The sequence below is a fragment of the Pseudophryne corroboree genome, chromosome 9, assembly GCF_028390025.1.
Source record: "Pseudophryne corroboree isolate aPseCor3 chromosome 9, aPseCor3.hap2, whole genome shotgun sequence".
Classification (NCBI taxonomy): Eukaryota; Metazoa; Chordata; class Amphibia; order Anura; family Myobatrachidae; genus Pseudophryne; species Pseudophryne corroboree.
Window position 1 is genome coordinate 355,248,401 of NC_086452.1, and position 27,184 is coordinate 355,275,584.

Sequence of the window (27,184 nt, forward strand, 5' to 3'; positions counted from 1 at the left end):
GGGCACGAATTCTAACTGAGGCTTGGAGGAGGGTCATAGTGGGAGGAGCCAGTGCACACCAGGTAGTCTAAGATCTTTCTAGAGTGCCCAGCCTCCTTCGGAGCCCGCTATTCCCCATGGTCCTTACGGAGTTCCCAGCATCCACTAGGACGTCAGAGAAAATAGTTTGACAAATATGCTTTAAGCAGACGAATCCCATATTATATATATATATATATATATATATATATATATATATATACACACACGCACACATATATATATATATATATATATATATACACACACACAGGTTGAGTATACCATATCCAAATATTCCGAAATACAGAATATTCCGAAATACAGACTTTTTTGAATGAGAGTGAGATAGTGAAAACTTTGTTTTTTGATGGCTCAATGTACACAAACTTTGTTTAATACACAAAGTTATTAAAAATATTGTATTAAATGACCTTCAGGGTGTGTGTATAAGGTGTATATGACACATAAATGAATTGTGTGTATGTACACACACTTTGTTTAATGCACAAAGTTCTAAAAAATATTGGCTAAAATTGCCTTCAGGCTGTGTGTATAAGGTGTTTATGAAACATAAATGCATTCTGTGCTTAGACTTATGTCCCATCACTATGATTTCTTATTATGGTATGCGATTATTCCAAAATACGGAAAAATCCGATAACCAAAATACGTCTGGTCCCAAGCATTTTGGATAAGGGATTCTCAACCTGTATATATATTTTTTTAACCGAAATGCAGGCACTACCATTCAAAGCATAACTGATGCCAGAAGATATACAGTATACAAAAACAAGCAGATAGCACTCCGTGGACTTATTCAAAAGACATCACAACAACATCCTTGTTATGAAACGTTTCGGGGTCCTTTATTCCCTGTCGTCAAGCAGCACATACATTAACATATGAAATAGTAAAATTACCTCATATCCCCCGCCAGTGTGGCGGACCGGTGACGGCTGGCGGGACCTCAGTGGGGATATAAGGTAATTGCACCTCTCTCTCTCTCTCTGTATATATATATATATATATATATATATATATATATATATATACAGTTGTGCTCATAAGTTTACATACCCTAGCAGAATTTGTGATTTTCTGGCCATTTGTCAGAGAATATGAATGATAACTCACAAACTTTTCTTTCACTCATGGTTAGTGGTTGGGTGAAGCCATTTATTGTCAAACAACTGTGTTTACTCTTTTTAAATCATAATGACAACAGAAACTACCCAAATGACCCTGAACAAAAGTTTACATACCCTGGAGATTTTGGCCTGATAACATGCACACAAGTTGACACAAACGGGTTTGAATGGCTACTAAAGGTAACCATCCTCACCTGTGATCTGTTTGCTTGTAATCAGTGTGTGTGTATAAAAGGTCAGTGAGTTTCTGGACTCCTGAGAGACCCTTGCATCTTTCATCCAGTGCTGCACTGACGTGTCTGGATTCTGAGTCATGGGGAAAGCAAAAGAATTGTCAAAGGATCTGCGGGAAAAGGTAATTGAACTGTATAAAACAGGAAAGGGATATAAAAAGATATCCAAGCAATTGAGAATGCCAATCAGCAGTGTTCAAACTCTAATTAAGAAGTGGAAAATGAGGGATTCCGTGGAAACCAAATCATGGTCAGGTAGACCAACAAAAATTTCAGCCACAACTGCCAGGAAAATTGTTACGGATGCAAAGAAAAATCCACAAATAACTTCAGCTGAAATACAGGACTCTCTGAAAAAAAGTGGTGTGGTTGTTTCAAGATGCACAATAAGGAGGCATTTGAAGAAAAATGGGCTGCATGGTCGAGTCTCCAGAAGAAAGCCATTACTACGCAAATGCCACAAAGCCCGCTTACAATACTCCAAACAGCACAGAGACAAGCCTCAAAACTTCTGGAACAAAGTCATTTGGAGTGATGAGACCAAAATTGACCTTTTCGGCCACAACCATAAACGTTACATTTGGAGAGGAGTCAACAAGGCCTATGATGAAAGGTACACCATTCCTACTGTGAAACACGGAGGTGGATCGCTGATGTTTTGGGGATGTGTGAGCTACAAAGGCACTGGAAACTTGGTCAAAATTGATGGCAAGAGGAATGCAGCTTGTTATCAGAAAATACTGGAGGAAAATTAGCACTCATCAGCCCGGAAGCTGCACATGGGACGTACTTGCGACGTTCCAACATGACAAATATCCAAACCACAAGGCCAAGTCGACCTGTCATTGGCTACAGCAGAATAAAGTGAAGGTTCTGGAGTGGCCATCTCAGTCTCTTGACCTCAATAATGGGGAGATCTCAAACGTGCAGTTCATGCAAGACAGCCCAAGAATTTACAGGAACTGGAACCTTTACCTACCTCAATTAAGATAAGAAAAAAATTCTTAAAAAATTCTTATACTTGCTCTTATACTTGCTTTTATTGTAGTTTTATATAATTCATTTAAGTGCTTTTAGTTCATTTGTGTTTTATCATTGTCCCATTTTTTTAGATGTTTTTCCTGTATTTTTAATTTACGTGAATAAATACCTTTTGTACTTATATTGGCAACTATATACTTATTATACTGACACCTGGGTCGCTATATATCCTTCATCTCCCCCGTTTTTAACAAATCTCATCCAGGGAATCACCATCCCTGTATTTATTTGAAGGAACCAGCTTGACGCCCCATTAGGTACAGAGGGGAGTGTCCAAGATTGCCAAAAAATCCAGTCTTTTAACATATCTGTGTGTATCACAAGTGGCGCAATATTAATCCTTGTTTCCCATATATATATATATATATATAAATATAGTTGCTGAGGTTGAAGAAAAAAACAATTTGTCCATCGAGTTCAACCTGTTAGTGATCTCCTAGACTGTAATTTTTTTAAGACTAATTTTAACTGCAGTGAATGTTTAGCCGTTGTGACACTTCCTCCTGATTGTTGTTGTTTTTTTTGTTTTTTATTATTACTATAGTGCATGATTTACCCACCATAACCCTGTATATCCCTATCCATTCTGAATTTTTCTAGCCCATTCTTAAAAGTAGTGACCGAGCCTGCCATTACTACTCTCTCAGGCAGGGAATACCAAATATGTAGTGTCCTTACTGTGAAAAAACCTTTCCGTCTCAGTGTGCGAAATCTCATCTCCTCTAACCTAAGCGGGTGTCCACGTGTCCTTTGTGACGATCTTACCAAAAACAAATCCCCGCTAGCTCTGTGCATTGACCCCTTATAATCTGTAAATATTAATCATGTCCCCTCTTAATCTCTTATTTTCCAACGTTAACATGCCTAGCCTCGTATTCCAGAGACTCCATTCCCTTAATGAATTTGGTCGCCCATCTATGAACCTTTTCTAGTTCCAGGATATCTATTTTGTAGTATGATGCCCATAGTTGTGCACGGTATTCAAGATGTAGCCTCACTAGTGATTTATATAATGGGATTATAACACTCTCATCCCTTGCATTAATTCCCCACTTTATGCATGCTAATACCTTGTTTGCCTTTTTTGCTGCAATCCTACTTTGGGTACTACTGCTGAGTTTGTTATCTATGTGAACACCTACATCTTTTTCCAGTACAGAATCCCCTAGTTTTTCCCCATTTAGTATGTAGGTAGTGTTGCTGTTCTTGCTACCAATGTGCATAACCTTACATTTGTCTACCTTGAACCTCATTCTCCATTTTGCTGCCCATGCTTTCAGTTTAAATAAGTCGTTCTGAAGAGACTCAGCATCCCCCTCCGAATTTATAAATGTACACAGTTTGGTGTCATCTGCAAAAATTGACACCATGCTCTCTAGACCTACTGCTAGATAATTTATGAAGATGTTGAACAATAGTGGTCCAGGTACAGACCCTTGTGGCACACCACTTAGTACCTCAGTCCCATTCGAAAACGTTTCATTTACCACCACACGCTGCTTCCTTTTGTCCAACCAATTGCTAAACCAAGTGCATATTTTGTTCCCTAGCCCAATTTCTCTTAATTTGAAGATAAGTCTCATGTGAGGTACTGTATCGAAAGCTTTAGCAAAGTCTAAAAAGATTACATCCGGGGGGCGTGGCTTGTGGCCTGACTGAGAGGACGTGCCCCTGGAGAGCTCCTGCTGGTACAGGCTTCTATTTTACTGTAAAATTGTCCCCACGCTGCCTACAGACCCTAAATACTGTCCCACACTACCATCTGCATCTAGGGACACGTTGGGAGTGAGCTGCGGAGCCGGAGCACAGACCTGCCCTGTGCTTGCAGGTTGCGGCCCTCCCCACGAGGTGAAGCCGGGACCTCAATTTTCGTCCACCCCCGCCCGAGAGTGATCGACTTCCGGCCGCCTTAACATACTGTACAGAACCTACCCCGCCGTCCTGCTGGATGCCCCTTGCCTGGAGAGCCTTGGAAGTGGGGCTGAGGTGAGCCAGGGAGCCCCGGGAGCTGCAGGGCCGGAGAAGAGCATACGCTGAAGAGATCCGGTGGTGGTGGCCATCTTGGTTGTGGCGTCTGCCGGAAAGCAGGCGCCGCACTGAAACAGTTAACCGGCGGTGACAGAGGGGACCTAGCGGAGGCCGTATAGGACACCTGGAGAATAGGTAGGGTCTGGCCCCACGGAGAATCAGCAGGGTAACTGGGTAGGAAAAAACGCTGCACACTACAGACGGCGGCCATCTTGGAGGTGGCAGGATTGGTCCCTCTTCCTTGAATTGTGCTGCCCCCGCTGGAGCTAAATGGAAATACGCTCCTTGTACTACCAGAATTGCTTCAAGTGATTTAACATCCCAGATCCTTCACCCTGCAGATGCTGCTATACCTTTCCATAATCCCAGAGAAAGAAGTGTGTTAAACCGGGACGCTCTCCTGGGAATCCCTCTCACTAATTTCACAGATTAATAGGACCCAGGTCCTGTAAATGATGTAGCACTACGGATGCCTGACTTCCCCCCTCACCCGGACCAATTGTTGAACACGTAACATCCAAGTAAACCTTTCTCGACACCAATCCTTAAACGGACGTTTTTATCCTACCAGATATTATGAGCAGAGCGAACACCAGAGCAAAAAAACCGGGAGCTTCACAAGATATCTCGCAACATTTCTCACGCCGGGAAAAACTGTCTGAAACCTCATCTCCATCCCCACCAATGCCTACCCCCATCATGGATCAGACGGAAGCACCTTCAACCAAGGCGGATATTCATTCCCTTCAAAATATGATCTTAGACCTTAAGAACTCCTTCACGACAGCTCTTCAATCAGCGATCGGGGAATTAAAATCAGATATGGCGGCTCTAGACTCCCGCACAACCGCGCTGGAATCAAGGGAAGACCACCAACAGAACTTCCATAAACAAGTGGGCGAAGACAAGAGCTACCTATCCAGCGAGCTGGAAATCCTCAAGGATAAGGTTGAGGATAGCGAAAATCGCGAAAGACGGAACAATTTACGCGTCCGAAATATTCCAGAATCTGTCTCAACTTCCGAACTAGAACCATACCACCGACGCTTGTTCCTTCATTTGGTCCCGTCGCTTACGGATTCAGCCATCTCGATTGAGAGAGCGCACCGCGCCCTGAGACCTAAACCGAAGGATTCGGACCCTCCTCGCGACGTCATCCTCCGATTTCTGTCCTTTAAGATCAAAAATAGTATCACACTGGCGTGCAGGAATTCAACCACAATTTTATTTGAAGACTCCCGGATTCAGATCTACCAAGACTTGTCACCAGTGACCATTGCCAAACGGCGTGATTTACGTGCCGTCACCTTTACACTGCGCGACAATGGGTACAAATACCGCTGGGGTTTTCCTTTTCGCCTCATTGTGGAGATTGATGGCAAAGTTCACACCATCCGCTCTCCCGATGAAGGGGACAAGCTTCTTCGAAAATTGCAGTTGTCCCCGGTTGCTACTTCATAGTTCAGCCACTCATTACGTTTATGTTTGAACTCTATGTTTTTGCAACGTCTAGTATGATTGATTTTGCTCTCAACTTTGCTCAAATGCCATGTAATCCACGTTTTAGTTACCATATTAGTATATTAACGTCCCTTTTACTGTTTTCACACAATGCTTTTGTTGGCGGAGTTTTATACTCCGCGTAATGCAGCGTTTTTGTTTCGGCGGTCTGGCCGGCAGCTCGGAGACTTGGCCCGGTGGCTGGTGTCATGGTTTGACCCCATTTTTGACGTCATGGAGCCTGTCTCTGAGCGCCGACCTATTCGGCGACGTTACTGTATGCTCTATTGTTATTATGTTATTATCCTATTGATACTAGATGTAACATGATTACTTTTTTGTTAAAGTTTGGTATCTGGGACTGATCCGCCCCAGAGCTAAGTCTCGGATGGCTATATGTAAGTCCATTATTATTATTTTTGGTGCATTAATGGTCTCGGGTGGGGGGTGTCAGGGCTCTGTCTTGACACATCCTCCCCCGACTCATAGGGATCAAAGGTACATTCAAACATAGTGGGCTGATACCCTCTTTTGCTATACTGCATTTATATCCCGCAAGTGAGCTCTTTCTCTTTTCTAGAGCTCAATCTTGGCAGTCGAGTATCCTGCCTACTGGATACTACGCCTGCTTATTTCTTTTTTTGCTTCTCTTTTTTCTATTATTTTCCTCCCTTAGATCTCCGTCACGAGACAGTGGCAAGTTGACATATCTGTGTTCACTGACAAACAGGCCTAGTTATTAAGTACTGTTCGTGTACAGTAACATACATTTTCATTCTCCTCTTTCTATCTTTTTCTTTTGTTCTTCTTGTCTACCCTAGCAGAGTCCGGGATTTTAGGGGCCACCAGCGAACCACTCCCACTCTTGCTTTAACCATGCCGTTAACATGCCTGTCCATCAATGTTAAGGGACTGAATACTCCCCAGAAACGCTCTCATCTCCACAGATCTCTTAAAACATTAAAAGGCGATGTGGTTTTCTTACAGGAGACACATTTGAAAGCTGATTCCCATCCCTCCCTGACGTCTAAACAATTTCCTATGGCCTGGTACTCCAATCACACAGCAAAAAGACATGGGGTGGCTATCTTGGTAAAAGGGTCAGTCCCTTTCCAATTTCTAGACTGTAAACATGACAATGAGGGACGCTATATAATGGTGCGAGGTAAAATTGGACACGAGGAGGTTACCTTGGCTAATCTATACGCTCCAAACACTGCCCAATCTAAATTCTTCCGTAAGTTTTTTCACGACCTTTACTCATATAGACGAGGCAAAACACTTGTCGGAGGTGACTTTAATATGGCTCTCGCAAACATGGACAGATCCGGCCCTTTGCGCAGCGGTCAAACCCTAAACTCCTCAGTATTACACAGGTGCATGGCCGAGGCTGGTTTGTTCGATGTATGGCGTTTTCTTAACCCGACCACCAGAGACTACACTTTTTATTCCAATCCACATGACGTGTACTCTCGCATTGATATGTTTCTGAGTTGTGCACCTCTCTCCCGCACCGCTCGCTCTTCCTCAATAATCCCACTTACCTGGACTGACCACGCAGCTTTAGCTGCGGCATTTGACATTTTTGATATCCCCGACGGTAGACCGACGTGGAGACTTAACGAGACATTATTGAAGATTCCTAAATTCCAAGACTTAATTAAAACTGAGCTTAGAGAATATTTCGCGGTTAATGTGGAAAGTGATTGCAGCATAGCCACTATATGGGAAGCCCATAAGGCGGTCATCAGGGGGTCTATTATACAATTTGCATCCCGCCGTAAGAGAAGTCGGGAAAACCAAATTGCTTTATTAACAAATAACATTGCAACATTGGATCAGGAACACAAACGCACACGCTCTAAAAAAACTCTAGCCGAACTCTCTAAGGCACGCAATGGCCTACAATCACTTTTGGCTGAGGACGTCGAGCGCTCACTTCGATGGGCTAACCAATCGTTTTACGATAAAAATAATAAAGCACACACCTTGTTGGCCAATCGCTTGCGCGCCAAAAAGGCTAACCAATGCATCCACTCTATAAGACAGCCCTCAGGTAATATTACTTACGACCCCAAAAAAATCAATAGTGTCTTTTTTGATTATTATAAGATACTCTATAATCTTGATCCCCCGTCCGACCCCTTAGCACAAGCCGATCAGACACAACAATACCTAGACACATGCGCTCTCCCCCGGTTAGACGAGGAGACTAACGCTGCTCTCAATGCCGACATATCTGCTGAGGAAATTGAGGCTGCATTAAAAACCCAGAAACCCTCTAAAGCACCTGGCCCGGATGGATATCCGATGGTGTACTATAAAACCTTCGCCCCTCAACTTATTCCTCATATGGTTTCTTTGTTTAACAAAATACTCCAGGGCACACCATTTCACACGAACTCCACGACATCCCGTATTATAGTAATCCCAAAACCCGGAAAGGATCCCTCGTATTGCTCAAACTACAGACCCATATCTTTGATAAACACCGATCTCAAACTTTTTGCCAAAATACTGGCATCACGCCTAAATGCTGTGCTGCCGTCACTAATAGATCCTGATCAAGTAGGATTTGTTCCCGGCCGTCAGGCCTCGGACAACACCAGACGTATTGTTAACTTGATTCACCAAATAAACACGACAAAAATACCAGCGATTGCTCTGGCTCTAGATGCCGAAAAGGCATTTGATCGCATCTCTTGGCCCTTTTTGTTTTCTACCTTATCCGCATTTGGCTTCCATGGACACTTTATCACAGCAATAGCGGCTCTCTATTCTAACCCCTCATCAGCGGTCCTGACCAATGGCCTGAGCTCACATCGAATCAACCTGAAGAATGGTACTAGACAGGGATGCCCTCTCTCACCCCTACTTTTTGCCCTATGCATTGAACCTCTTGCAGCCCGAATCAGACTTAATACGGATTTTGGGGGCGTTACAGTGGGTCAGAATCCGTATAAAATATCATTGTTTGCTGATGACGTATTCTTGACTCTCACTAACCCATTGATATCTCTCCCTAACTTACAGAGAGAACTACTTTCATATGGTTCCCTATCTGGCTACAAAATAAATCACACCAAATCCGAGGCTCTTACATTTAATGTTCCACCACATACCCATAGGATTTTAACGTCTTCTTTCCCTTTTCTCTGGAGACCCTCGGCTATTAAATACCTTGGCATATTTATTACTAAATCCTACACCAGCCTATTTCAGGCTAATTATGTTCCCATAATTAAAACTCTCACGCAAGACCTAGATAAATGGGACCGTTTATTTATTTCATGGATCGGACGGATCAATGCCCTAAAAATTAATCTCCTCCCCCGTCTCCTTTACCTGTTTCAGACCATTCCAATAATGGTGCCCCGAATGACTCTGGCGTCCTTGCAATCACAGTGCAACAAATTTGTTTGGGCTCAACGTAAATCTCGATTACGACGAGCTATGTTGACTAAGAGTGCCACCTCAGGGGGTTTGGGATACCCTGACCTTCAGGCTTATTTTAACGCATGTCACCTTAACCACATAGTGTCCTGGCACTCCCCCCTAGGGATCAGAAAATGGGTAGATATCGAGAATTCACTATATCAGGGCGTCCCCCTCGACTCTCTTACCTGGCTCCCCAGGTCCTGCAGACCAGCCTCGGCCTACTCAGTCCCCACGATTAAATTCACACTCAGACTGTGGGATAAACTCCGCAGCACCCACAATCTATCTTCATACCCCTCACCCTTATCACCCATCTGGGGTCACCCCGCCTTTCCCCCAGGCTGCGAGCGAAGAATAGCGGCCCCATGGCAATCCCAGGGTATCACGAGATTCATCCATGTTAAAGGCCTCTCAGCACCGACCACTTTTGGAGAAATTCAAGAGCGCTTTGGTATCCCATCCTCGTGTCAATACCATTATATCCAAATTCTCAGCTTCCTCAAGTCTCAGCTTAAAACCACCCCTCTGAAAACACCCACCTCCTATGAGTATATGTGTTTACGTTCAATTGGCAAAAAGGGGAATATATCAACAATATACAACTCAATCTTGGCACCAGACCCCCCAACCCGAGAACCCCACGAATTAGCCTGGAAATCAGATCTCTCCCATCCGTTGGAAGACGAACAATGGGAGGAAATTAGAATGCGTATCGCTAAGGCTTCTATCAGTGTAGCACTTAAGGAAACATGTTATAAGGTCTACACCAGGTGGTATCTGGTACCCTCCAGACTTCACGCCATTTTCCCCACAACATCAAATCTGTGCTGGAGACACTGTGGAGAGGAGGGAACTTTTTTTCACATATGGTGGACTTGCCCCTCTATCCGCCCCTTCTGGAACACGGTCGGAGCACTTATTGCTCAAACCTGCGGGCATACCTTTGACCTCTCCCCTGACATTGCTTTGCTTCACGCCCCCATACCGTCAATACCCAAAACCCAAGACAAGCTAATCGTGCAACTTTGCATGGCGGCTAAAGCACTGATCGCTAAATGCTGGAAAGACCATAAGCCGCCCTCCAAGGCTGTACTGATAACTAAGATTAATCACATAGCCAATATGGAATACATTACAAGCCTAAGGAATAATACTGTGGCGCAGTTCCACAACACCTGGTCTCCTTGGTACCTCGCCCGCTCTCTATTGATGCCCGGACTCTGCTAATACTACTAATATTACTAATATAGCTAATACTGCTAATACCGCTAGCATTACTATCTCCTATAGCTCACTAATTGTCCCTCCTTATGGTATTAAAACAGAAGAATATCCCCAACCTCTTGCTTTCTTATAGGGAACCTTCTTAATCTTCCTCCTCTACTAACGCCCGTTTTCTCGCTTCTTCACTCCCCTCCCACTCCTTCTCTTTCTTGCTTCTATCCTCCATAGATTTACACTCTATTTGGATATAGAATCGATCCGATAAATACAAAATACATTGAGACTTGTTTAGGTTCACAGGTGGACTTTTATAAGGCACATTTTGATGACACCGGTTCGCCTTTATTGCCATAGAATTGTCTTTATTAAGATGGTATATTGTGTACACACCCTGTATCCATGTTTATGTCCTCAACCTGTGCAACCTAACTATTGTTACTGTTTTGGACACTGTTTATTCTCAATGAAAAAATTCTAACTTAAAAAAAAAAAAAAAGATTACATCCACCTCTTTACCCTGATCTAGGTTTGCACTAACTGTTTCATAGAAGCCTATTAAGTTAGTTTGACATGATCTATCCTTCACAAATCCGTGTTGGTTCCCCTTAATGACCTTATTGGTTTCAAGGAACTCCTGTAAAATCACATAAAATACCTTTCAGTACCTTCCCCACTATAGATGTAAGACTTACTGGTCTATAATTACCCGATTCAGATTTACTTCCCTTTTTAAATATCAGCACTACTTCCGCTATACGCCAGTGTTTGGTGACCATGCCTGATGTAAGTGACTCATTGAAAATCAAATATAGGGGTCTTGCTCATTCGGCTCCATGAGAACCCTTGGTTGAATTCGTTCTGGACCAGGTGACTTATTAATCTTAATTTTTTTTAATCAGTCACAGACTACTTCCTTACTTAAATAAGCATTAAGCAGTGGGACATTATTGTTGCTGAGGTTATACATCAATCCTGCACACACATGGGCTTATTCTGATTCAGTTTCCCATGCATAAACAATGTTGCAAGGCAAGGGGTGCAAATACACTTATTTTGTTTGCATACACTGTAAATACTGGCTGCTTTCAAATGTACAGTAGTACAAAACTGCTGGACATTATTTTCACACTATTCAGATGTGAATGTGTACACACCCCTCTTACATCAAAAGTTGCATACACACAGTGCGATTTTCCGTGCGATATGGACTATATAGTCCATATCGCACTGAAACACAGTGCATATAGCACCATGGGGGTAATTCTGAGTTGATCGCAGCATCAAGTTTGTTAGCAACTGGGCAAAACCATGTGCACTGCAGGGTAGGGGCAGATATAACATTTGCAGAGAGAGTTAGATTTGGGCGGGTTATTTTGTTTCTGCGCGGGGTAAATACTGGCTGCTTTATTTTTACACTGCAATTTACATTTCAGTTTGAACACACCCCACCCACATCTAACTCTCTCTGCACATGTTATATCTGCCCCTTCTGCAGTGCACATGGTTTTGCCCAACTGCTAACAAATTTGCTCAGAATTAGGCACCATGTGCATAAGCTTGCAATGTCGATGCGCGGTCCCGCGGGATCGGCATCGCAAGATAATATAGTGGGTGCAGGCGAGGTCAATACGGAGTACATGCCTCTGTGCACAACATAGTCAGTATCGGCCGAGACACCCCGTTGTGCCGTGTGTATGCGGCTTAACTCTCTCTGCACATTTTACATCTGCCCCACTTGCAGTGCAACATTGTTTTACAAGGTGGAAAATTACTTGCTCTGTGGACTTGTCTCTTCCAAGTGCTGCTTGGACTTCTAAGTGTGAGTTTTAAACAGCAAAAAGGTGAACTCTGATTAATCTCTGTCTATCCATATAGGGATAGTAATATTGTGAGAGAAAGTAATCTGATTCTGATTATTTGTATCTATACTGTTTCTTTTTGTTTTATTATATCTGTACTGGGTTTTTGTTTTTTTTTTGAGGGAAAAAAAAAAGTGTGAGGTGAAAAGCCAGAGGGGTTAACTCAGGTGTGAGTAATCAGGAGTAATCAGGAGGATGAGGGGCTGGTTAAAGCAGCTGGCTGAGCCTATATAAGCAGTGACTAGACTCTTGGAGCTTGCTCTGTGGACTTGTCTCTTCCAAGTGCTGCTTGGACTTCTAAGTGTGAGTTTTAAACAGCAAAAAGGTGAACTCTGATTAATCTCTGTCTATCCATATAGGGATAGTAATATTGTGAGAGAAAGTAATCTGATTCTGTGAGGCTGCAAGGGGCTGACCTTGTGAGTGAGTGAGAGGGTCTCTTACTTGGAGTAGCAGAGGGGCTGTGATTGTGCGTGTGTGAGGGGCTTTTTATTTTTCCTCTTTTCTTATTAGCAGGAGCTGGAAGCAGAGTGAAAAGGAGGTGCAGTGAGCTGGAACAACTGCTAAGTGGAGTATAGGTGCCGCAGGAGAGAGTACTACGGCTGCATAAAAGTGAAGGACCAAGAACCGCACAAAGATAGATAAGTATAAGCCAGCTTAATTTATTGTATAAGTGAGATTACTTGTCTTCTACTTTTTATTTTTGCTGCTTTTTCTGTGAGAGTAACAGGGAGTTAGACCTTACAAACAATATGGGAGGGGCTGTGATTGAGGACCTCACTCAGTGCATGTCGTGCAAGATGTATGCACACCTGGAGCTACCAGCCCAGTGTGATTACATCTGCACGAGGTGTGTGCGAATTGTTGCCCTGGAAGCCCAGGTAACTGATCTAGAGCAAACCGTTACGCGACTGAGGGGGATTCACAATCTCGAGCGTAGTTTAGACAGAACGGTGGAGGAGTTGCGGGAGGGGTCACTGGTAGAAGAGGATGATGATCAGGTAGCCAGTTGGGTCACAGTTAGAAGGAAGAAAAAGAGGGGGAGGCACGACATCTCCGAACTATCAAACCCGAACAAATTTGCCCGATTGGACAAGGAGTCGGAGGATGATAGTGAAGAAATTACGGTGCCGGAGGAGACTGCTCCCTCTAGCATCCAGAGGTGCGGTCCCTCTGGCGCGGTTGGGATAAAAGATAGAGAGGTACCTAGTCAGATGGTGGTGGTAGGGGATTCTATCATCAGGAAGGCAGATAGGGCAATCTGCTACCGGGACCGTGATCGCCGTACAGTCTGTTGTCTCCCGGGTGCTCGGGTACGGCACATCGCGGACCGGGTAGATAGATTGTTGGGAGGGGCTGGCAAAGACCCGGCGGTCTTGGTGCACGTTGGCACCAATGACAAAGTTAGCGGAAGGTGGGATGTCCTTAAGAAAGACTATAGGGACTTAGGCAAGAAACTGAAGGCAAGGACATCTAAGGTAATATTCTCGGAATTATTACCCGTGCCACGCGCTAGTCCAGGGAGGCAGAGGGAGATTAGGGAGGTAAATGTGTGGCTTAGGGATTGGTGCAGGAAAGAGGGGTTTGTGTTCCTGGAACACTGGGCGGACTTCTCAGTCAGGCGCCATCTCTTTTGTCGTGACGGATTGCACCTGACTGAGGAGGGGGCAGCGGTGCTGGGGGGAAGGATGGTTAGAAGGTTGGAGGAGATTTTAAACTAGGAGCCTGGGGGGAGGGTTTAGCTAGAAACTACGGGTCATGCAGTGAGAATAGTGGGGATGGCGGTAGTAAACGAAATGGGGGAGAAGTTGGGGGGAGGGTAAGAGCAGGCGGTAAGGTTACTAACATGGGTACTAAAAGGGATTTTACCAAAGCACTTACCAATGACGATTACAGGTCATCCTTGCTACATAAGGTGAAAGATGTCCCTAACGCAAGGGAAAATACTTATCTTAGTTGTATGTATGTAAACGCCAGAAGCATTACTGGTAAAAAGGGTGAACTAGAAATACTTGCAGCAAGCAAACAGTATGATATTATAGGCATTACTGAAACTTGGTGGGATGAATCTCATGATTGGACAGTCTATCTAGAGGGCTATACACTGCTTAGGAGAGACAGACTAAATAAAAAGGGTGGAGGGGTGTGTCTTTACGTAAAGCCGTTTTTAAAACCTAATATATGGGAAGATATTCAGGAGGGGACTGTAGACACTGTCGAGACATTATGGGTAGAAATTGCATGCGGGGAAAAAGGAATAAAAAAGGTAGTATTGGGTGTATGCTATAGGCCGCCTGGTATCAATGCATCTGATGATGAATTGTTACTAAAGCAAATTGAAAGAGCAGCAGGAGTAGGAGACATAGTAGTGATGGGAGATTTTAACTATCCAGAGATAAACTGGAAAAACGATTCATGTGATACTGTTAAGGGCAATATGTTTTTAAACACACTTAATGATAACTACTTAGTCCAACTAATTGAGGAACCAACTAGGTACAATGCAATCTTAGACCTGGTATTAACAAACAATGGGGATTTGGTATCAGGTATTATAGTTGGGGAACCCATAGGAAACAGCGACCAAAATATTTGGTCACATTCAATATCAGTTTCTATAAACAGCCCTATACTGGCTCAACTAGGACTTTAAACTTTAGCAAAGCAAATTTTGAAAAGATGAGGGTATTTTTCAGGGATATTGAATGGGAAGGTTTGTTTTTAGGAAAAAATACTACGGAGAAATGGGAGGTACTAAATTCCTGCTAGCTAAAAATACACTCAAATGTATTCCTATGAGTAGCAAAAAAAGGAATAAAAATCATAAACCGATGTGGCTTAACAAAAAGATTAAGGAACTTATGGGCAAGAAAAGGCGAGCATTTAAAAAATACAAATCTGACGGGGAGGCAGAGTAATTTCAGCACTATAAGGAATGTAACAAAATTTGCAAAAAGGAAATAAGAGCGGCTAAAGTAGAAACTGAAAAACTAGTAGCAAAGGAAAGCAAAGCGAATCCCAAAAAATTCTTTAAATACATTAATAGCAAGAGATTAAAGAAGGAGAGTATAGGCCCTTTAAAAGACAAGTTGGGAGTCTTAAGCAAAAATTATAATGACATAGCGGACACACTAAATGAGTTTTTTTCAACAGTATTCACTCGTGAGGACCCAATTCAGGGACTAACGCACAATCTCAATAATGAGAATATCACACTGATAGGTACTTATTTAAGCGAGGAAGTAGTCTGTGACCGATTAAAACATTTAAAGATTAATAAATCACCAGGGCCCGATGGTATTCATCCAAGGGTTCTAATGGAGCTTCACTCTGAACTGGCAAAACCGCTATCTTTGATCTTTAAGGATTCAGTTATATCAGGTATGGTTCCCAAAGACTGGCGTATAGCGGAAGTAGTGCCTATATTTAAAAAGGGAAGTAAAGCTGAACCAGGTAATTATAGACCAGTTAGTCTTACATCTATAGTGGGGAAAGTATTGGAAGGTATTCTAAGAGATAGTATTCAGAAGTTCCTTGAAACCAATAAGGTCATTAAAAGGAATCAACATGGGTTTATGAAGGACAGATCCTGTCAAACCAAATTACTTGGCTTTTATGAAACAGTAAGCGCAAACCTAGATCAGGGTAAAGACGTGGATGTAATCTTTTTAGACTTTGCCAAAGCGTTCGATACTGTACCACACATGAGACTTATCTACAAGCTACAAGAATCAGGGCTAGGAAGCACAATATGCACTTGGGTCAAAAACTGGTTAGATAATAGGAAGCAGCGCGTTGTGGTTAATGGATCTTTTTCAACTTGGACTGAAGTGCTAAGTGGTGTGCCGCAAGGCTCAGTATTAGGACCGCTATTGTTCAATATTTTCATTAACGACCTAACAGAAGGTCTAGAGAGCATGGTGTCAATTTTTGCAGATGATACCAAATTGTGTAAGGCTATAAATACAGAGGAGGATGCCGAGTCTCTTCAGAACGACTTAGTTAAATTAGAAGCATGGGCAGCCAAATGGAGAATGCGCTTCAACACAGACAAGTGTAAGGTAATGCACTGTGGTAACAAGAACATAAATTACACCTACCTACTAAATGGGGTAAAATTAGGGGATTCTGTACTGGAAAAGGACTTAGGTGTCCTCATAGATAGCAAGCTAAGCAGTAGTACCCAAAGTAGGACTGCAGCAAAGAAGGCTAATAAGATATTAGCATGCATAAAACGGGGTATTGATGCTAGGGACGAGAGTATTATACTCCCGTTATATAAATCACTAGTGAGGCCACACCTTGAATACTGTGTACAATTCTGGGCACCGTACTACAAAAAGGATATCCTGGAGCTTGAAAAGGTACAGAGGAGGGCAACCAAACTAATTAAGGGCATGGAGACGATGGAATACAAGGAAAGGCTTGAAAGACTAGGCATGTTTACATTGGAAAAGTGGAGACTAAGAGGGGATATGATCAACATTTACAAATATATAAGGGGACAATACACAGAGCTTGCGCGGGACCTGTTTTTGGTTAGATCAACACAGAGGACTCGTGGACACTCGCTCAGGTTAGAGGAGAGGAGATTCCGCACAATACGGCGTAAAGGCTTTTTCACGGTAAGGACAATACATGTTTGGAATTCCCTGCCCGAGGGAGTTGTAATGGCGGAATCTGTCAACACCTTTAAGAATGGGTTAGATAAATTCCTAATGGATAAGGATATCCAGGGGCATGGTGCATAGTCATGCATTATAGTTACTATAAATAGGGATAAAATGTAACGGCTGACAGCAGCATCAGTCAGAAACTTTAGTCAAATCATCATGCATAGGAGACCACAAATAGGTTGAACTCGATGGACAATTGTCTTTTTTCAACCTCAGATACTATGTTACTTGCTATTTTTATTATTATTATTAGCTTCCACCTCAGTATCAGCCCCCCACTGCTTAATTCCAAATAAAAAAAATAATAATAATAAATTTATACAATTCCCAATGATCCTCCCAAGGATTCCCATTCAACAGTAGGGCAATCACACGTAATTACCTGGCTAGTGATTGGCTGACTAGAACTCATGGCTATTATCATTTAGTATTGGAAGTACAGATGTATACTCATACAGCTAGCTTCAATGCGCCATGCAGTGTGAGATGCCTGGCGTTAATGAGCCATCAGGTCCCATGAAAACTCTGCTAACAATGTGACTAGGACGCACAAGGAACCTGTTCTGATTAATTTGACGCTTGTATATTGTGTGTGACTGAGTCTGTATATGAAGCAGAACAGAACTTGTATTGGACAAAAGCTGTGGCTCCTCCATTGTAGCACTTTGTGTAAAGATTCAAAGACTCAGTCGCATACAGATATACAAGTGGCATACATCAAATTAATCAGCACAATCTCCTTGTGCATTCTACACGTAATTGCAACTAAGAAGCAATTTAGGCAAAAAAAGACACCTGTTGCTAGAAGATTCTCAAGTGACCTGGCGTGCCAAAAGATGCTATTTGGCATGACTGCAGCAAAGATGTACGAGGACAAATCTGTAATTTGTTTTTCTATGGGTGTTCTTTCGACATTATCAGATCGATGGAGAGGGATTTTTATTTATTTATTAAAAACTAGGTGATTCATCGCCATAAGGGGCTACACCCCCTTAACCCTTACACACCCTTGTGGTGTTTTGAAAGAAAAGGGTATTGGGAACCGCACAAGTACAATATTTGAACAGAAAATGACCTCTGAAAAACTAAATTATTCCTGAATTGCTTCTCAATACAGCAAACATATGTAATTGGAAAAATTATAGTCCCTGTACATATTCTTGTTGCTTTCAGTGGTGCTCCCTTGAGTCAAAAAATGGTTAACAGAAAAATAACCAAACAGAGAGGTGTTTGGAAAGTAGACTCTTTTTTGGGAGCACTCTAATTCAGAGGTTTAAGGTTATAACATCACTGGTAAAATCGATTTTATTAGATAGTATTTTCAAGTTGAATTTAAGGAGTACAAATATAAGAGTGAATTAGCCTCGCGAACATATGAACGTAAAATATTGATCATAAGTGATCACAATATCACAATTTACTAATTGCCGGAAATTAATAACCGTGGTACCAAAAATAATATAACATTACATATTATTCCTCATGTAGAATGTGACCATCATTTGTTCTGCATATATCCATTATGGATCATTTGGGTCGCAGAGAATTAAATCATTTGTCATGTAAAAAAGTATACCTTGTGGCATTGGTCTAGGTGACAATCTATTCGGGAGTCAATTTATTGCAGTACCAGGGTGTTCAAAGGTGGTCTCCCATCCTGTTACTGACCCGGCCTTTCACTGCTTAGCTTCCAAGGTCAGAAGAGATTGGGCATCTCCAGTGAGGTATGACCGCAAATATTGAACTCGCCTTTTTTAGTCACCTAGGAGACTAAAAAAGGCGAGTTCAATATTTGCAACCATAGTGGAAATTGAGCATACATGCTCCACAGATAAGCGAGGGTCGTTAACGTCCCGCGGGGCCGCGCATCGGTGGTCGTCGGATGCATACACACTTGACGATATAATGAGCGACGTCGATGATGAGGGCTGAAATGAACGACGTCGCTCATTTTATCGTCAAGTGTGTATGGGCCTTAACTGTATGTGGTGATTTTGTTTGAAGTGTGTTAGTACTGTAAATAGAGCGCACATGCAGCCATGAGACCCCAGCTCTGAGGTGGAGTTAAATCCAAGCCGTTTTGTAGAGAAGGAGAAGAGCACTCTTTACAACTGTATCTAATTTAGATTAACTCGCTTCTCCCAATGAAATCTTGCTTCTGCACTGCTGTTCCACTCCATATTTTACCTCTACTTTACTCAACTTCACCTCTCTACCTGTGCCAAGTTCTGATACCAAGGAAATTCATATATGCATAAATTAAAGTAAGGTCCAAAACACTGCTGTACAGTGGTAGTTTGCCCTTCAAAAATAATCTTCTGTGTAATTTTTGCCTTCAACAAATCCGCAGATAGCACCAACCAGTGCCACTCCTTTCTACAGTATCTTGTGGACAATCGCAAGAGCCACTGACCTGAGCAGGAACAGAAGAGGCTCGCCAGTCTATGGTGATCAGCGAGGAGAGCTAATAGTCTAACAGCTTTGTGGGCCACAGGGAGGGGAGCATCTGTAGAGAGGCACTGGAGCAGCACAGGAGACGTAAATAAAACCTGGAAACTGGAAACAGAGGCATAGTTAGGCTGAGCAATAGTAATAAAGTAACTAAAATACTACATTATTCCTCACAATAATTAAAGAGCTGGGTTCAGTATGATTTACCGACGGTCATGATGCCGACCGTCAGTATCCAGACAACGGCATCCTGGCCATAAGTATGCCGTCAGCAGGGTGAGTGCAAAGAGTACCCTTGCGGTCTTGCTGTGCTCGCCATGCTGCGGGCTCGATCGCTCGCCACAGGTTCTATTCCCACTCTATGGGTGTTGTGGGCACACACGAGTGGGAATAGCCCCTGTGAACTGGGATTATGGCTTTCGGTATTGTCAGCAGCCGAGATTCTGGCGTTGATATCCTGACCGTCGGGATCCCGACTGCTGGCAAATTAACTGCATCCAATAGAGCTTAAATAAAACCCAACGAACTCTTGATATTTTGTGCAATATAAACTAAGAAAATCTAATACATAATATATAACCAACAATCCCCATCATGTAATACAGTGATGTGTCAGTGTGTAGGACTTAGATTTTACGTAGTGTGGAAAATGCAGAATAGATACATTGGGGCAGATGTATTAACCTGGAGAAGGCATAAGGAAGTTATAAACCAGTGATAAATACAAGGTGATAAATGCACCAGCCAGTCAGCTCCAATATGTAAATTAACAGTTAGGAGTTGATTGGCTGGTGCGTCTATCACCTTGCATTTTTCACTGCTTTATCACTTCCTTATGCCGTCTCCAGGTTAATACATCTGCCCCACTGTGCTGTGTTGACTGCATATTGAACCTCCATGCAATGTTTACCAAGCATTCATTGTCACTCCACATGCACCAGTCTGTGGGGGGCACTGGCATGACTGTCTATGGTAGGGGTGGGAACCGATACTGTCCGGCCCCGCAGTCCCACACCAGTGTGCAATGACAAGCGGCCCGACTGGCTGAGCCGCTCGTCATTGCGCTACCTAGCTCCCAGAAGCGGCGCCGCAGAGGAAATCCCGGTCACGTCACTGGGTCTGCTGACCGGGATTTCCACTGTGGGGTCAGGCGCTGGGCGGCACGGGGGCGGGGCCACGGCAGGAGCGGGCAGCAGTGACTCCGTGCGGCACAGCGGGCAGCGGGGATCAGGCAGCGGATCTGCCACTGTGAAAAAAGGTAAAGGGATCTATGCTTAACTTTAAAAGCTGCTATATAGGTTCAGGGGAGGGGAGGGTTGGTTAGGAGGGGAGGGACTGCTATATGGGTTTAGGGGAGGATAGAGACTGCTATATAGGTCCAGCGGGGAGGGGGGTAGAGACTGCTATATGGGTCCAGGAGAGGATGGGGGGGAGCTAGTAACTGTGCCCAGGGAGAGACAGGAGCTGTGAATACCTGCATTACACAGAATGCTGTTTGTTTTCAGCACTGTTTTGTTTTTGTTTTTTTTTATTACTGGATTACTTTTTTTTAGACATTTTGTATTTTGCCCGTAAAAAATAAGAATTTACTTACCGATAATTCTATTTCTCATAGTCCGTAGTGGATGCTGGGGACTCCGAAAGGACCATGGGGAATAGCGGCTCCGCAGGAGACTGGGCACAAAAGTAAAAGCTTTAGGACTACCTGGTGTGCACTGGCTCCAACCCCTATGACCCTCCTCCAAGCCTCAGTTAGGATACTGTGCCCGGACGAGCGTACACAATAAGGAAGGATTTTGAATCCCGGGTAAGACTCATACCAGCCACACCAATCACACCGTACAACTTGTGATCTGAACCCAGTTAACAGCATGATAACAGAGGAGCCTCTGAAAAGATGGCTCACAACAATAATAACCCGATTTTTGTAACAATAATTATGTACAAGTATTGCAGACAATCCGCACTTGGGATGGGCGCCCAGCATCCACTACGGACTATGAGAAATAGAATTATCGGTAAGTAAATTCTTATTTTCTCTAACGTCCTAGTGGATGCTGGGGACTCCGAAAGGACCATGGGGATTATACCAAAGCTCCCAAACGGGCGGGAGAGTGCGGATGACTCTGCAGCACCGAATGAGAGAACTCCAGGTCCTCCTCAGCCAGGGTATCAAATTTGTAGAATTTAGCAAACGTGTTTGCCCCTGACCAAGTAGCTGCTCGGCAAAGTTGTAAAGCCGAGACCCCTCGGGCAGCCGCCCAAGATGAGCCCATCTTCCTTGTGGAGTGGGCATTTACAGATTTTTGGCTGTGGCAGGCCTGCCACAGAATGTGCAAGCTGAATTGTACTACAATTCCAACGAGCAATAGTCTGCTTAGAAGCAGGAGCACCCAGCTTGTTGGGTGCATACAGGATAAACAGCGAGTCAGATTTTCTGACTCCAGCCGTCCTGGAAACATATATTTTCAGGGCCCTGACAACATCTAGCAACTTGGAGTCCTCCAAGTCCCTAGTAGCCGCAGGCACCACAATAGGTTGGTTCAGGTGAAACGCTGAAACCACCTTAGGGAGAAACTTAGGGAGGGCCGAAATTTGAACCTTAATGGACCCCAATTTCAGGCCCATAGACACTCCTGTTTGCAGGAAATGTAGGAATCGACCCAGTTGAATTTCCTCCGTCGGGCCTTACTGGCCTCGCACCACGCAACATATTTTTGCCAAATGCGGTGATAATGTTTTGCGGTTACATCCTTCCTGGCTTTGATCAGGATAGGGTTGACCTCATCCGGAATGCCTTTTTTCCTTCAGGATCCGGCGTTCAACCGCCATGCCGTCAAATGCAGTCGCGGTAAGTCTTGGAACAGACAGGGTCCTTGCTGAAGCAGGTCCCTTCTTAGAGGTAGAGGCCACGGATCCTCCGTGAGCATCTTTTGAAGTTCCGGTTACCAAGTCCTTCTTGGCCAATCCGGAGCCACGAATATAGTGCTTACTCCTCTCCATCTTATCAATCTCAGTACCTTGGGTATGAGAGGCAGATGAGGGAACACATACACTGACTGGTACACCCACGGTGTTACCAGAGCGTCTACAGCTATTGCCTGAGGGTCCCTTGACCTGGCGCAATACCTGTCGAGTTTTTCCCAACGGTTTATAATCATGTGGAAGATTTCTGGGTGAAGTCCCCACTCTCCCGGGTGGAGGTCGTGTCTGCTGAGGAAGTCTGCTTCCCAGTTGTCCACTCCCGGGATTGCTGACAGTGCTATCACATGATTTTCCGCCCAGCGAAGAATCCTTGCAGCTTCTGCCATTGCCCTCCTGCTTCTTGTGCCACCCTGTCTGTTTACGTGGGTGACTGCCGTGATGTTGTCCGACTGGATCAACACCGGCTGACCTTGAAGCAGAGGTCTTGCTAAGCTTAGAGCATTGTAAATGGCCCTTAGCTTCAGGATATTTATGTGAAGTGATGTCTCCAGGCTTGACCATAAGCCCTGGAAATTCCTTCCCTGTGTGACTGCTCCCCAGCCTCGCAGGCTGGCATCCGTGGTCACCAGGACCCAGTCCTGAATGCCGAATCTGCGGCCCTCTAGAAGATGAGCACTCTGCAACCACCACAGGAGGGACACCCTTGTTCTTGGTGACAGGGTTATCCGCTGATGCATCTGAAGATGCGACCCGGACCAATTTGTCCAGCAGGTCCCACTGGAAAGTTCTTGCGTGGAATCTGCCGAATGGGATTGCTTCGTAGGAAGCCACCATTTTACCCAGAACCCTTGTGCATTGATGCACTGAGACTTGGCTCGGTTTTAGGAGGTTCCTGACTAGCTCGGATAACTCCCTGGCTTTCTCCTCCGAAAGAAACACCTTTTTCTGGACTGTGTCCAGGATCATCCCTAGGAACAGAAGACGAGTCGTCGGAACCAGCTGCGATTTTTGGAATATTGAGAATCCAATCGTGCTGCCGCAACACTACCTGAGATAGTGCTACACCGACCTCCAACTGTTCCCTGGATCTTACCCTTATCAGGGAATTGTCCAAGTAAGGGATAACTAAAATTCACTTCCTTCGAAGGAATATCATTATTTCGGCCATTACCTTGGTAAAGACCCGGGGTGCCGTGGACCATCCATACGGCAGCGTCTGAACTGATAGTGACAGTTCTGTACCATAAACCTGAGGTACCCTTGGTGAGAAGGGTAAATTTGGACATGAAGGTAAGCATCCTTGATGTCCCGAGACATCATGTAGTCCCCTTCTTCCAGGTTCGCAATCACTGCTCTGAGTGACTCAATCTTGAATTTGAACCTCTGTATGTAAGTGTTCAAAGATTTTAGATTTAGAATCGGTCTCACCGAGCCGTCCGGCTTCGGTACCACAACAGTGTGGAATAATACCCCGTTCCCTGTTGCAGGAGGGGTACCTTGATTATCACCTCCTGGGAATACAGCTTGTGAATGGCTTCCAAAACTGTCTCCCTGTCAGAAGGAGACATCGGTAAAGCCGACTTTAGGAAACGGCGAGGGGGAGACGTCTCGAATTCCAATTTGTACCCCTTAGATATCACCTGAAGGATCCAGGGGTCTACTTGCGAGTGAGCCCACTGCGCGCTGAAATTCATTGAGACGGGTCCCCCCACCGTGCCTGATTCTGCTTGTAAAGCCCCAGCGTCATACTGAGGGCTTGGCAGAGGCGGGAGAGGGTTTCTGTTCCTGGGAACTGGCTGATTTCTGCAGCCTTTTTCCTCACCCTCTGTCACGGGGCAGAAATGAGGAACCTTTTGCCCGCTTGTCCACGAAAAGACTGCGCCTGATAATACGGCGTCTTCTCATGTTGAGAGGCGACCTGGGGTACAAACGTGGATTTCCCAGCTGTTGCCGTGGCCACCAGGTCTGAAAGACCGACCCCAAATAACTCCTCTCCTTAATAAGGCAATACTTCCAAATGCCGTTTGAAATCCGCATCACCTGACCACTGTCGTGTCCATAACCCTCTACTGGTAGAAATGGACAACGCACTTAGACTTGATGCCAGTCGGCAAATATTCCACTGTGCATCACGCATATATAGAAATGCATCTATTAAATGCTCTATAGGCAATAATATACTGTCCCTATCTAGGGTATCAATATTTTCAGTCAGGGAATCCGACCACGCCAACCCAGCACTGCACATCCAGGCTGAGGCGATTGCTGGTCGCAGTATAACACCAGTATGTGTGTAAATACATTTTAGGATACCCTCCTGCTTTCTATCAGCAGGATCCTTAAGGGCGGCCATCTCAGGAGAGGGTAGAGCCCTTACAAGCGTGTGAGCGCTTTATCCACCCTAGGGGGTGTTTCCCAACGCACCCTAACCTCTGGCGGGAAAGGATATAATGCCAATAACATTTTAGAAATTATCAGTTGTTATCGGGGGAAACCCACGCATCATCACACACCTCATTTAATTTCTCAGATTCAGGAAAACTACAGGTAGTTTTTCCTCACTGAACATAATACCCCTTTTTGGTGGTACTTGTATTATCAGAAATGTGTAAAACATTTTTCATTGCCTCAATCATGAAACGTGTGGCCCTACTGGAAGTCACATTTGTCTCTTCACCGTCGACACTGGAGTCAGTATCCGTGTCGGCGTCTATATCTGCCATCTGAGGTAACGGGCGCTTTAGAGCCCCTGACGGCCTATGAGACGTCTGGACAGGCACAAGCTGAGTAGCCGTCTGTCTTATGTCAACCACTGTCTTTTATACAGAGCTGACACTGTCACGTAATTCCTTCCAACAGTTCATCCACTCAGGTGTCGACCCCCTAGGGGGTGACATCACTATTACAGGCAATCTGCTCCGTCTCCACATCATTTTTCTCCTCATACATGTCGACACAAACGTACCGACATACAGCACACACACAGGGAATGCTCTGATAGAGGACAGGACCCCACTAGCCCTTTGGGGAGACAGAGGGAGAGTTTGCCAGCACACACCAGAGCGCTATATATATACAGGGATAACCTTATATAAGTGTTTTTCCCCTTATAGCTGCTGTATTGTTTATACTGCGCCTAATTAGTGCCCCCCTCTCTTTTTTTAACCCTTTCTGTAGTGTAGTGACTGCAGGGGAGAGCCAGGGAGCTTCCCTCCAACGGAGCAGTGAGGGAAAATGGCGCCAGTGTGCTGAGGAGATAGGCTCCGCCCCCTTATCTCCCATTTTTCTATGTATCCTGGCAGGGGTTAAATGCATCCATATAGCCCAGGAGCTATATGTGATGTATTTTTTTTGCCATATAAGGTATTTTTATTGCGTCTCAGGGCGCCCCCCCCCAGCGCCCTGCACCCTCAGTGACCGGAGTGTGAAGTGTGCTGAGAGCAATGGCGCACAGCTGCGGTGCTGTGCGCTACCTTATTGAAGACAGGACGTCTTCTGCCGACGATTTTCCGGACCTCTTCTGCTCTTCTGGCTCTGTAAGGGGGACGGCGGCGTGGCTCTGGGACCCATCCATGGCTGGGCCTGTGATCGTCCCTCTGGAGCTAATGTCCAGTAGCCTAAGAAGCCCAATCCACTCTGCACGCAGGTGAGTTCGCTTCTTCTCCCCTTAGTCCCTCGATGCAGTGAGCCTGTTGCCAGCAGGACTCACTGAAAATAAAAAACCTAATTTAAACTTTTACTCTAAGCAGCTCAGGAGAGCCACCTAGATTGCACCCTTCTCGTTCGGGCACAAAAATCTAACTGAGGCTTGGAGGAGGGTCATAGGGGGAGGAGCCAGTGCACACCAGGTAGTCCTAAAGCTTTTACTTTTGTGCCCAGTCTCCTGCGGAGCCGCTATTCCCCATGGTCCTTTCGGAGTCCCCAGCATCCACTAGGACGTTAGAGAAAATTACGTATTTAATGTATATTGTGGTGTATGTTTTTATAGTGTTATATATATATATATATACACACACACACTATATTTTTATTGTTATATACATAACTATGGGCCTAATTCAGACCTGATCACTAGCAGGCGATTTTTGCACTGCTGCGATCAGGTAGTCACCGCCTACAGGGGAGGGGGTAGTCGCTGTGCAGGGGTGTGATCGCATCTACAGAGAGCTGCACAAACAAAAGTTTGTGCAGTCTCTGCACAGCCCAGGACTTACTCTTCCAGTGCGATGATCGAGACCGGAGCGGACGTCAGAAACCTTCCCTTTCAAACGCCAGGTCCCGCCTGCGTTTTTACGGACAATCCTCTAAAATGGTCAATTGCCACCCACAAACGTCCTCTTCCTCTCAATCACCGTGCGATCGCTTTGTTCGTACCATCCCGTCGCTGCGGACCGACGCGCCTACACATTGCGGTGCAGTTCAGACCCGATTTACAAGATATTTTGTGTGTGGCCCTCGACTATTCACTGGAAGTGTTAAGTGGCCCCCCAGCTGAAATAATTGCCCACCCCTGGTCTATGGTGTTTGCTGCAGATTAAATGCAGGTTGCAATTCACTTATTGATTAGCAAGTGTGGTTAATAAAAGCTGCAGACTGGAACTAATACGGAAGCATATAGACTCCTTTCTGTGGCTCCTTTT

At 44.5% G+C, this 27,184-nt stretch overlaps 1 protein-coding gene and 1 pseudogene across 4 annotated transcripts in view; both read right to left on the minus strand.

The window, feature by feature from the left end:
• ATRIP (ATR interacting protein) overlaps positions 1-27,184 on the minus strand; it is a 234,081-nt gene that overhangs the window by 48,724 nt on the left and 158,173 nt on the right. For all 4 annotated transcript variants that reach the window (XM_063940701.1, XM_063940698.1, XM_063940699.1 and 1 more), the window contains exon 10: positions 19,582-19,724. In XM_063940701.1, coding sequence (XP_063796771.1) covers positions 19,582-19,724 — 143 coding nt within the window. The remainder of the gene's footprint in view (positions 1-19,581; positions 19,725-27,184) is intronic.
• LOC134964788 (5S ribosomal RNA) lies at positions 18,787-18,906 on the minus strand (annotated as a pseudogene).